The sequence below is a fragment of the Oncorhynchus tshawytscha genome, linkage group LG27 (assembly GCF_018296145.1).
Source record: "Oncorhynchus tshawytscha isolate Ot180627B linkage group LG27, Otsh_v2.0, whole genome shotgun sequence".
Lineage (NCBI taxonomy): Eukaryota > Metazoa > Chordata > Actinopteri > Salmoniformes > Salmonidae > Oncorhynchus > Oncorhynchus tshawytscha.
In genome coordinates this window covers 3,853,839-3,866,864 of record NC_056455.1, presented here as the reverse complement: position 1 = coordinate 3,866,864, position 13,026 = coordinate 3,853,839, and the positions used below count along the sequence as shown (strand labels likewise).

The window sequence follows — 13,026 nt, the reverse complement described above, 5'->3', positions numbered from 1 at the left end:
TTGCAGGGGTGTCTTCTTGCAACTCATAATGTGGGTAGGGTGTTTTGGTGTGTGTTACTGACCGGCTGCCTCTCCTCTTGGCGATGGCGCTGGCCGTCCAGCTCCAGCGGGAACGCTCCTGGTCCTCGCAGGGCTGGTGCAGCTGGGAGAACGCAGTGTCTGTCAGGTCCTCAATCTGGGAGGGAAGAAGGGAGAGAGAGAGATCAGCACTCCAAGTTAGTGCTGTAACACTTGATGAATGCGGCTTGCGGTCAAACGTTGGTTTGGTTATTACCGTTAAATGTATTGCATCAGAGCTATACGGTGAAAAGGGAGCAGTTATTTGGGGGTTGGTGGCAGCTCTACCTAGATGTTTGACATCTTTGGACAACACTGTGCAACTCAATCATACTTCTGGTCTGCATCGGTAAACTACGCCAATTGAGATTCTGAAAAGGTCATACCAAGAGAAAATCTTTTTTACCTCCTCAATGTCAGCCTCCTCAGCGATAGGCTTAGCACAAATGTCAACCTCCTTCCAACTGCAAAATGGAAGCCAGATAATTAATACATCAGTAATTCACCACCCACGTGTGTGTGTGTGTGTGTGTGTGTGTGTGTGTGTGTGTGTGTGTTCAAGTGAGAGTACAGCTGATGTGTGTAGCTCTGGGCATTCTCTCTTAGGCACAGATTTCGGATCAGCTTACAGACCCCCAAATCATATCCTAACAATTGCTATTTGCCCTTCTGGACATATCTAGGATCAGCATTACAGTCCCATATCCTAACCGTTATTAATCTATTAGATGGGGGAAATACCCAAACTATCTCTGGATTTGTGATTCGTTTCCTGACTCGAGGCAACTTCCTCATGCCGAGGTAGGCATGGCGGCCATTTTGTGTCTTGCGTACCTGGGGGTGAGGATCTCCTTGTACTGCAGCTTCTCCACGCGGGTGGTGGCAGCCACAGACATGGGGATGACGATGTTGTTGATGTCAAAGGAGCTCTCTCCCCTCCTCCTGCGGATGGGCTGATGCTGTACGGGGTAGAAGGGGAGCAGGGTCAGTCACCGTCAATCCAACTTCTAAAGGACTTCTACAGACTACTTCACCATTACTGTTCCAATGAATCACACAGTACACACATGCGCGCACAGTTTTAAAACCAGATGTGTGTGTGTGTCATACCGGGGCGCTGTTGTCCCTCAGGCTGCTGTTGAAGGAGGTGAAGTGCACGGAGCAGGTCTCTGAGGAGGCTGACAGCTGTCGGAGCAGGGAGCTGTGGGCGGGGAGCCCAGCAGATAGAGACGGGCACAGACTGCCCCCATCCAGGTACAGCTTAGGGGTGTCTGAGAGAGAGAGAGTACGGGGGAAGAGAGCGAGAGAGAGAGTAGAGGAAATCCTATTAAATACACCTGGAATCCTCCAGATTGATTGATATACATCCATCTGTCAAGCATTCGAGCCTTAAAAATTCAGTAACTGACACGGGATAAAAAGGATAGGGAAAATAAAGATGGACCTTCTAAAAAGTTTAAGTGATATGGAAAGGGTCAAAGGTAGAGTGAAAAAACGATGGAAGCGGTGTGACAATTACCCCTCAGAACTCATTTGAGCTGCTCAAGCTATGAGACAGGTGCTGAGGGCGGAAGAGGGAAAGATAGAGGCAGAAAGAGAGAGAGGAAAATAAATAGACTGTAGGCAACTTTACTGTCCATACTGTCCAGCGACAGCGAGTGTTCTCGGGGCCTCTTGCGTGCGTGGCTCTTGTCGTAGGGCCCGTGCCCCTGCTCCCCTCGGTAGTGGGGGCGGCCCTCCAGCTTGGTGGACCCCAGCAGGCTGTCCAGCTGCTGCCTGTGTAGCTTCTCTGAACGCACCTTGTGGTGGGACAGGCCTGGGGAGTGGGTAGAGCAACATGGGGGGGTTAGGCAGTGTGTATCTTTTGCGCACACACACATATTTCTGATTTTGTCCAACAGTGTTAATTGGCTGTAAAAAAAATCGACACTAAAGCGGTCATATTTTTGGCAAGGTCTGTGAGCGAGTGGGTCTGCGTGAGAGTAAAAATGCGAACAAAACTGGCTTAGAGATGTACATTTTAACATTGTGCTGCAGAACTCTGGAGAGCACCGAGCGTCGTAATTAAATTATTATCGGTGTATCACGCTCCATCCATCCGTCTGTGCTCTCTGAATAGGGTCCATGCATTCGAAGCAGAAAACTACCTAGGCTTCTTTATCAATCACACTGAGAGGAAAGCGCTTTGTCATTTAGACAGCTGAGTCACTGTATTTACCAGGAAACGCTGGGCCACACACTCACACCTGAATACTACAGAGTACACCAAACAAAAGAAGCGCTTGTTAATGTAGGGCTGTGAAATTTCAGGCTGGTGGGGCCTCGTACGTTTGCGCGTTGTTACACGAGTATATGAACCGCCAATACTGATCATATCTCTAAGAGCTTTGCAAAACTAAGAGATCCTTCCTATACGTCACCTTACAGTGTACATTTGGGTCTGTTGCGTTACACAACATTTAAGGTGTAGAAAATGAGCATGCTTAGGAACAAATGGCTATACGAGCCTTCCCTACTGGGAGGCAATACCCCATTGCCTGGCTTAAAGTCTAAGGCTTTTAGAGGTGATGAGCCTTTATCTACAGACTGTGGAGAGGAGGGAGTTGGTCATCTTGTGTTTGTCTTTGGAGGTGAAGGAGGCTTTACTTACGGACTGTGGAGAGGAGGGAGTTGGTCATCTTGTGTTTGTCTTTGGAGGTGAAGGAGGTGGAGGGGTCGTGAGGGCGTCCCACGGAGAGCTTGTGTTTCAGGGCGAGCTTCTTCAGGGGTTTCATCTTCTCCAGGGGCCGGCTGTTCCAGTGGGACTTCAGGACGCGCTGCAGGTGCAGACTCATCGTCACGTCTGCATAAACACATGGGGGGGGTTGTGGTTAGCAGCAGATAATAACGTTGTTTTTTCCCGAATCATCTTTATAAGCTATTGGCAAGAGCTCTCAAACTATGCTGTTTATGACTTATGCTTTATTGATAATTCATTGTTCATATAGTTCGGCTGATCATTGTGTTTTACATTGTATGACATCAAATGTTATGTTTGTTTCTGCAAATGTACCAAGATGTTCAAATAAACCTACACCTAAACAGAGCACATTGGCCCGGCAAAATAGAAACAAAGCACCGGTCAGGTATCGAGAACTGTATAGGTGTAGATTCTAGAGGAACTACAGATCAGATCAAACTTCGAAAAACGGCAAACCCCATCAACCGTGCACTATTAAAAAGGCCAACGCCATTGTGTGTTCCAGCTACAGCATGGTCATAGACTGACTGCATTGCCTTTTCAACCGCCAAACATCCCCTCTCTCACCAGTTGACCTACTTGACTGCACCATCCATCTCCAGCCAGTCCTTTATACCTCATTACGCTGCAGACTTTTGAAGCTTTCACATCTCTCAGGCCTAGCTAGCTAGCTCCTCTCATGTGGAAAAGGCACATCTGGGACTGTGAGAGAGGGGGAGGGTGGATGCATTGAGCAGCAGTGCTTTGACAGAGCGTCAGAGTGAATTTCTCACTCAATCCACCAGGGGGAGGACTTCAGCAAGTCCAGAATGGAAGCTCTAGAAGCCCTTCCACCCCTGCTGACCCCCCTGAGGATTTGGCGTGCTTTCATCCTTCTATCTACATCCTACTGACAGGCCCACATTACAGGCCCAGCCACAGGCCTTTACTAAAGCAGTAGAGAAGTGTGGGAGGGAGCCCACTGGTGGAAATCAGAGTCATAATGAAATACACGCTACATGATATGTATGGAATAATGACCCTTGATTGGATTGAAGCTGGTGGTGCTGCAAGTTGTTGATACGACAAAGCTACAGCTCAAATTCTGCCTAGAAAATAGTCTATATAGTATTCCATACTGGATCTTTATCACTTATAAACCAACTATGCTGCTCCACTACCCAGCAAGCACAGGATGGCACAGCAACCCCTGTCCCTTGTTAGCCAACCCTTGACCCAGGGCATGACGAGGTAGGAGCTACTTACAACTGTGAGAGAAAAGATGTGGTGCACGTAGCTACTAGGCTTACCCTGTTTTAATGCAAACGTTGTCTCCGGCTGGAGCGGGTGTGAACGCTCAAATTAATTCAAATCAATCCATCAACCAACCAATCAATCTTACCGTCTGAGAGGGAGAGGATGGGGTGCACGCAGGGGTCGAACTGGGACAGCCTCTCCAGTAGAGGGCGCTCGTACTGGACGTCAGAGGAGGAGAGGGTGCGGCCGCCACACGTCATACACTGGGGGTTGACCTCGCAGCCGCAGCGAGGACCCTGTTCGCACAGCCTCTGGCCCTGGAGAAGAGAGAGAGGGAGGGAGGGAGGGGGAAGGAGAGTGGGATGATTCTTTCAACATATTTAACCAGGTAGGCCTGAGTAATCGAGTCGGAGTACAAATTCTCAATGCAATAACAAGCGTGTAATATCCAGACACAAGGGGGAACATGTAAACAACAGAGGGAAACAGTCTCTGACGGAGCTCGGATAGAACTAGTCATCCTATTTCTGTTCCAACAACAACATACTGTTGCACAACAGCAACACTTGCTTCTAAAGTCTCCAAAAAAATGAAACCGCCGCAAACATGGGTACTTTCTACAACACCTGCCTTCTTGTAAAGGGAAAATCAAAAATCGGACTAGGTTCAAATTGTTTCAGAAATAAAAACATGCATAGATCGCACCATTAGCTTAGCTCTGACTGCCATAGCATAGGCGAAGCCTTTGAAACTGCGGCTGTGCTGGTTTAATAAGCTACGCCAGAGTTCCTGTTTAGTTTATGGCTTTAACAACGATCTGAAATACTAGGGGCTGAGAGGACAGCTTGTTCACAGCGGGTTCCCGTTATGGCCGCGTTTCCTGTTACTGAACAGAGTAGGAGTGTTGATCTAGGATAAGTCCGTCCCCACCCCGTCCCCGTCCAGCCAAACCTTTTTGAATTGTGGGTTTCTGTCAGCCAGCTCCTCCTAGTCGGGAAATATAACAACACGTCTGCTTTTAATAGAACACGAGGCAGCAGCACTCAGCCCTACCTGTGTTGTTGGAAACTAGCCACCTGTTCCAAGGCCACTTCGCATGAAGGAGTCGACCTCTTTGGAGAATGCAGAGGTAGAAGACATGTAGACGAAATACACACACCGAGGGTATGAGAGTTCTAATGCAGATCCTTAAAATGTACTGGCGTGGTAGGCTGGTGGTCACTCATCACAAACCCATATGCTGTAGTTTGTTAATGTACTAACACGTGCACTCCCCACATGTAATCACACTTACTGCTCGTACAAACACAGATGCTCGCGTGTCCTTTCACACTTGTAACTCAAGACACACACAGACCGGCATACATTCGCTGTTTTTTTGTTGTTGCCACTTGTCCTTTGGACAAGGTAAGACTGATTTTGTGCTTATCTGAAAGCTCAAGTCACTTGTCCCCCAAATAATGATGGTCTGTAACACCATGGGCCAAAAGGGTGACTTGATGCAAAGGAATCACTTTACAAAATACAATTACCATTATTATTACCACACAGAGAATCACAAAAATGTAGGCTACCCTCTGCCAACAGGCTTATTTGCATATTCAAGCCTGTCTGAAAATAGAACACTGCCCCTTTAAGGCTCTCCTGGAGGATGGTTGGCCTTAAACATACTACAACTAAACACTTTGTCTTTATAACATACTTTACTAATTTAATGAATCAGGGATCAAACGGCTAAGGTTGGCTACCTAAAAGCAAGGTAACTAACAAATACATGTTTATCTGCATTGTAAGGCTAAAATATTCAGGTTTGAGTAGAGATCTATTGACAGCATTGGGAATAATTTGTCATTTGGGCTAGGTCAAATCATACAAATACTTTAACGCTGTCAGAATGACATGGCCAATGCTTAATATAGCTTTTCAAATGTGTCAAGATTTATTTCTCAACTCCCAATGTCGAGTGCTTGAGAGGCGGTTTCACAACAGGAGTATTATACCCGTTATAATAACGACTAGTGCTGGTGGAAAGTTTTTGTTTTTTTAGGACGTCGGACATGACAATGACATAGATGTAATAGATGTAGCTTTTAGATCAATATTTAACTGCTGAGATAACTAGCCCGGCAACACGATATGTTTTGAATTGGCTCTCTAGTTTAATTGGTTGTCTATCGTTATTTTATAGGCCTACCTGCTGCAATGTCTCTCTCCTCAGGCCCAATCAAACAGGCACAAAGCAGGTGATGCCCCCGCCATGACTTTTCAAGGATTTTCATGACCATACGAACCCTGTTTGCGGACCAAAAACGAGCTATACCTGGGCAAATAACTCACTAACTAGCAAGGGATACGAAGAAATGCGCAAACGTGGCTACATGCGGCTCTGATCTCAAAAGTGATTGACATACCCCGCCGTTCAATGCAATATAATCATATTCTGATGTGCTCTGCATAAATTGGGAGAACAGTGCACAACAACGCATGTGGAGGATACTCTGGTCCAATTCTGATGTGAGTAATTGCTTGATACTGTGTTACTTGATACTTTTTTACTTGTCCATCCGGACAACATACAGTATTCTATACTCTGCTCGTCTCACATACCGGACAAACGGACAAGCGTTAATGTCGAGCCGTGAACAAATATACACACACACCAATCCACCACCCATGTGTAAAAGGACACGCATTGCAGATAGCATATCCATATAAACACACACATAATATATAGGCTATACACAGACAAAAATCGGCCAACCACTCTGTAGTCCAAGGACACTGACAGTCATCCTAGCAAACAATACACTACCCAATGCACTACCCACTACCCAGTAAACAACAAAAACAGCTGAAAACACACAGAATGACAATGTAGCAGTGAAAGTGTACCAACACAAAGACATTACAACACAAGCACACACAAACCTTGCGGTTGAGGTTGGTGACGGTGCTCGGCCTGACGAGGCGTCGTCTCTTGCAGCTGAGGAGGGGGCGTGTGCGGGCCGCCACACACGTGTCGTCCTGAGGGGAGCGCGGTAGCTGGGGCTGGGACGAGGGCAGGCTCTGCTGCTGCTTCCTCAGCTGCTTCTCCAGGTCACAACACTCTGGAGAGCCAGGCCGCAGGCTGGAGGGAGGGACAGTCACTCATCAATACTACGCTACACGAAGATGCTCTCTATATCCCCTCACAATCTCGCATTCTTCTGCCTCTTCCCGAGCAGGCATAAAAGAAACCGAGACCGGACAAGTAGACGTACAATGGATTATGCTCATTGTAGTTAATTACCATGTTTTATGAGCTAAACTACGTAGAATATTGGCCTGTTGGAAACGACAACTCCCTACTACGTCGCACGGTTTAGGCTGGATCTGATTTATCTCTAGAGAAAACAGTGCAATGTGCACATTGAGCTCACAGAATAAAACTGAACAAAATGGAATTCAAATAATTGAATCGATGTCGGTCAACTAGTTTAAAAACCGAAAAATAACAGAACATTTGGTTAGTCGCTCAGCACTAATAAATATGGACAATCTATGTCTATGACATAAGCTGGAGGGAAGATCGCTCATCAACACTGCAATACATTACTATATATTACTACTACTACTACGACTGATAATATTCATAATGATAATTCTGGATTTGTGTTTTGACTGTCCATTGATTGGCTTATTTGGTAGGTCTCAATGTAACAGTATGGGGGAAAACTCCGATCCTATTTATAATGAGTATGAATACGTATTACTCGGTGACAGAATGATTATTCCATTCACAGTTCTGCATTCCACTAGAGGAAAACAGAGGTTGCAGCATGAACACATGTACGTACAAGTTTGTACAGTGCTGCGTGTACAAACCCTGTAGTATGTTTGGGAAGAAGAGTGAGCAGCTGCAATTCCCACATGGATCATGTCCCCTCACACACACACCCCCCTTTGTTCAGATGGAGTGGTTGGCATAGAGGCCGCCTTGCTGAAAGGACACACACCTACTGGACGGGTAAAGAGGGATCATTCCATTGCGTCGTACCTGTTGATGATCCCGTTGACCCGTCTCCCGGACGCGCAACCTTTCCTCTGGCCCGTTTCCACGGAGACCGTTCCGGGACCTTCGGCCCCACCGTCTGAGCCGCACTCCTGGAACCAAAGACAAGGTTGGCACGGCTAACATGGAACCCCTTCAAAACTCTTCCAACCCACCCTCCTCAACTCCATTCCACTACAGCCATGCCCAGAACAGTTGAATGACCTCCTAGTGAATTCCTCGGGCCACAACTGAATGGATAGAAAGGTCAACACGACTTGGCATGACAAAACAAAGACCACCACTGTTTTGGGACCTCCCCCTCCTCTTCCCGAGATAGTAGTCCCTCCCTCTCCCCTCCCTCCCTCCCTCGTCCCGAGGGCTGGTTGGGGTTCTGTGGGCGAGTCTTGTTCCCTTCTTTCTATTTTGGGCACAGTGCCAGGGTGCCATGTTGAGCGGTGTCTTCTCTCCCCCCCTCTTCTCTTTCTCCCCTGAACTGGTAGGGAGGCACCACACTAAGTGGAAAAGTCACATTTGATTCTTTCTCTATGAAAACAGCACATCATACTACATGACTTAAGAGGATGTCAGCACTAATTGAATTGTGAACCTATTCATCTAAAATTAGGGCATGTTTAGGATACGCGAGTTGATGTCTAAGAAATGAAGACACCGGCTTGTTGAGGATCTGATTGGACAGTTACATCGTCAGACTCATTTACCTGTATTACCGGGCAACCAACAGGCTCCGCCTTCACCTCCCCGTCCTCAGGTGACACGTCAAAGGGGGAGGTCTCTGCCAGCATTAGGGAACCCTACGAGAGCGCAGATATGCCAGGGTGAGCTCTTCAGTCCTTCTGATTCATAACACCAGAGGTAACAGTGGCTAGGCACCAAAGTAACTGGCTTTGGTGTAGCCACAGACAGGGGTAAGGGGCACCATGAACAAGCTACACATTTTTACCAGGAAGGCTATGATATTCCACTGGGAAATGATGGATGAAGTGAGAGAAAGAAAGAAATAAAAAAGTGGGAGAAGCAGAGGATAAGAGTGGGGAAGAAAATGAGGGCTAAAAGCAGACAGACATGTCAGATGTATCGAGGCAACATACTCTTGATAAGAACAGAATAGAAAAGCGCTCCCACTCTTCCCATCCGTAGTTGAGGCATGAGATAAGCTACCTTGAGCGTGGGGATCGAGCGGCACATTAGGTCACGTGACCTGCTTCTACATCCCCATCGACCAATGACACGGCTTTCAACCGGTCCGCCCCTTCCCTTCCACTCGTGAACTAGTTGCCAGGGCCACCCAGGTGGCTGAGACTGAGGGTGCAGTGTTGTGTGTATGGTGTGGTGGCGGTGCTGACCTTGTTGGAGCGGAGCTGGCGGTAGATGTCCGTCTGCTGGCGGATGCGGTACTCCAGGTCAGACACGTGGGCCTGCAGCCAGTTCCAGTGGCTGACTATGGAGGCCCTATCCACCGCGTAGCGCCCCTCCGCGCGTCTCCATCTGTCGGGCAGAGTGAGGAGGAGGAGGACAGGGTCAGAGCAGAGGCAGGCGAGAAGGGAGTGTGCTCGTCGGTGTGAGAGAGCGATCGTGTGTGGGAAGTGTGACTGCTTGTTTGGAGGATGGTCCGTGAGGGCTCCGAGGTCAGCGACAATGACTTTTGGAATGAAGTAAAAAAAAGGGGCGTCACACAAATAACACTAATGGAGGGGGCTCAAAAACATCCACCCGCCTTCATTCACAACACTAGCCACAGAATTTTGTTATTACATCTAAGCCACCACACACACACGGGATGGGTGTGGTTATTCGAACAGGCATTAGTATTTGGTTACTTACATGTTCATAAAAAAATATATGTAAAAGGCTTGGTCTAAAATCTGATTTAATTATCTGTGACATTGCTTCATTCTAGGACCAACCTTGCCACTCGAAATGTTTATGTAACAACAGTTCTGACCAATATGCCCCATAAAAAAGACGCACCGGTAGCCTAGACACTTTTCACACGTCTAGCTCGCTATTGTCGGTCAATCAATCAGCGAAGCTTTACAGGCAGAGGCTCCATGTGTAGCAAGTGAATTGGGACATTTCTAACCGATGGAAAATCCCCCTCTCTCTCCAACAAGCAAAGTGCACCACCTCTCCTGAGTCACATGAGCAAGTTGCCATTGAAGTAAATATATATATACTCATTATTTGAATAGTAAAATCAAATGCCCATGCTTAACACACACACTTCCAGTCCCCCAGTAACTGATGACCTTTAGACTAATCAAATCGACACTTTCTCTTGGCTCCGCGAGCTGCTCGACTTTGTTTGTGTTTCTTACGTTTTAATAGCAGTACAAAACTGTAGTTGCCACCTTTCCACTGAATCCCCTTCTCATGTGTTCTACACCTGCATGCCTAGTAGTTGTGTTCAAGCCAAGACTTCGACATGATGGCTCTGTGAGCGAAGGACATTTTGGGTAGGAAGAGGTCTCTGTGAAATGACTCAAGATTGTCTCTCTCTCTCTCTGACAGAGGGTAGAGAGACAGAGAGAGAGAGAGAAACAAGGGTGGGAGGGGCGACAGAGAAGACAGGGACAATGAGGGCAAGAAATCAGTGCAACGGGGGTAAAAGAGAGGGTAGGGAAAAGAGATGATCAGAAATGGAGAAAGTGAAGAGAGCGAGAGAGAAAAAGAGAGGGCTGCTATGTTCTTTCTGTAGAGCCAACATTACATAACCCACTTTCCTAGCAGTCTGGTGAGATGGCTGGAGACCAGTGAGGCCTCTGCTGCTTACAGGCCCTCCTCCTCCTCCTTCCCCACCCCCTCATCTACTCTGACTGGAATTTAGAGGACAACCTCTCAACACACACTATGTGTGCGTCCCGCATGGCACACTATTCCCGATTTAGGGCACTCATTTTGACCGTGACCCATAGGGCTCTGGTGAAAAGGAGTCGACTATATAGGGGATAGGGTATCATTTGGGACAGGACCGCAGGTTCAAGACTCGCCCAAACACCCATCCCCCTACGGCTCTCATTCTCACTCATTCTCTTTACAGCTATCAACAATAAGTACAGACCAACCGAACAAGGTCACTTTTGGCTCAGAAGGGGCCGTGTTCTCTCTTTCAGAATCTCTTAAACCGACAGAGACTAACTAGTATAGCAAAACATGCTGTTTTCAGAACGTGGCAATGTAAAATAGAAAATGTCTTTCCAAGAGTCCGAGATTTTATGTCACACATTCAGAAGAAGTTTCCAAAGTTGCGCCTGTCTACACGGGCACAAACACACACTGTTTCATGACGGCTGGATATAAATACACCCTTCTCTTCACAGTTCCCTTTCGGAAAAAGACATGATAAAATGGATGTGCACGAGAACATGCATGTATAATCCCTCTCTTTAGCACAATCACACATGCAGACTAATTAACACACACACAAAACTGTAGGAAAAGGCAGCCTCCCATTTCCATTGGTAGTGTGATATAGGAAAAGGAGAGTGACGTGGCCAGTTCCATGAAGGTAGCCAGTGAGCAACAACATATGGGAGGACTTCAGAAGACTGAATAGTCAGCTACTCAGAGATGGTGTATTTTATATTCTGATGAGTTAAAAAGGACACACGGACTTATAAAACAAGGCCGTGGTGGGGAGAGAAACAATTAACTCCTCATGTCTAACCAAACAAACACAAATCTGAACCAGGACCCTTGAATCCAGTTTTTCCTGTTCATTATAAATTAACAGTGTTGTTTTCTACCCCTAATCTTCTTTTTTTTCAGTTAAAAAAAATTCCACATGGGATGTGGTGTGTGGGGGAGGGGCAGTACTGTAGTAGGCCGAGTACTGCAGCACTACAGTCAACCATCGGGGGCAGTGGATGGGCAAGCGACTGAACCATGTGTTGTAGGGCTATGGCGAGGAGGTAGGAGGGCTGTGTGTAGGAGGGCTGTGGAGAATGAGGGTGAGAGAGAGGAAGGGACAGAGGGAGGAGTTTTGGCTGCTGCAGGGACACAATGAGTCCCCCCCCGCTCCTCTCTGTGATCCACACAGGAACAGGAAGCAGGCAAACAGGAAGTAGCCACAATCACAGACAGACAAGACACAGACACACAGACAAGACACAGACAGACAGACAGACAGACAGACAGACAGACAGACAGACAGACAGACAGACAGACAGACAGACAGACAGACAGACAGGACAGTCTTGAATGATGTAGAGGTCTTAGTGTCACACTCCAGATGGAAACAATTACACTAGAGCTACCATTAAAATAAAACACTGACGACCTACTGGTGTAGGGGTTTGTCTCAGTGGAAAAGCACCAGTACAGGGAAAACCAATAACACTGACGTTCACAGAAACACCCACACAGGAAAACACACAATCTAAAAAACAAATGCCAGGACAGGAGCTCCGACAAGAAGTCGCTCTCACACAAAACATGAAGTGCGTGTGTATAATAACAACACTCTCACAGAGGGCACGTGAAGTGCCCCTGCTGACTTTCAGAAATCCAGATGAGGTTCTTTAGAAATAACAAGACATTTAATACATTTTACATTTTAAATAAGTGCTCAGAGGGCGTTTGGCAAAAACAGGCCTCTTCCTTGACTTTCTGACAATACCATAATACAATTCTCTGTGGGAGTGTGACGGCCATCGGGAAAAACCACAGCCACTCTTCATCTCTGACTAGTGCAGTGTAGCTGATATTCACTAAACACACACCGTGGATTTAATAGCTGCCAAACTGAGTCAGTCGCTTTTCTCTTTCGACTTTTAGCTGACATTCTCAGTTGCGTGCACGCGGTCTCCAACTTGTCAGGGAGAGGTTAAGTGGCTATGTGCCATCCTCTCTGGCGAGGCTCCCTCATAGATCCATCCACCACACACTATCTGCATTGACCCTTTTTGCTAACTTTTAAATTTTTTAGACTCATCACTTACTC

General features: G+C 47.0%; 1 protein-coding gene across 4 annotated transcripts in view; it reads right to left on the bottom strand.

Annotated features, from left to right (window-relative positions):
- The window catches only part of LOC112225896 (KAT8 regulatory NSL complex subunit 1), a 72,168-nt gene that overhangs the window by 3,987 nt on the left and 55,155 nt on the right, over window positions 1-13,026 (bottom strand). For 2 of the 4 annotated variants that reach the window (XM_024390015.2, XM_024390017.2), the window contains exons 3-13: window positions 9,431-9,572; window positions 8,786-8,878; window positions 8,070-8,176; window positions 6,962-7,160; window positions 4,179-4,350; window positions 2,708-2,899; window positions 1,691-1,873; window positions 1,168-1,328; window positions 892-1,016; window positions 464-521; window positions 63-175 (exon numbers count right to left, since the gene is read on the bottom strand). In XM_024390015.2, the coding sequence (XP_024245783.2) occupies window positions 63-175; window positions 464-521; window positions 892-1,016; window positions 1,168-1,328; window positions 1,691-1,873; window positions 2,708-2,899; window positions 4,179-4,350; window positions 6,962-7,160; window positions 8,070-8,176; window positions 8,786-8,878; window positions 9,431-9,572 (1,545 nt within the window). The remainder of the gene's footprint in view (window positions 1-62; window positions 176-463; window positions 522-891; window positions 1,017-1,167; window positions 1,329-1,690; window positions 1,874-2,707; window positions 2,900-4,178; window positions 4,351-6,961; window positions 7,161-8,069; window positions 8,177-8,785; window positions 8,879-9,430; window positions 9,573-13,026) is intronic. The other 2 variants (XM_024390018.2, XM_024390019.2) reach the window with 2 other exon arrangements.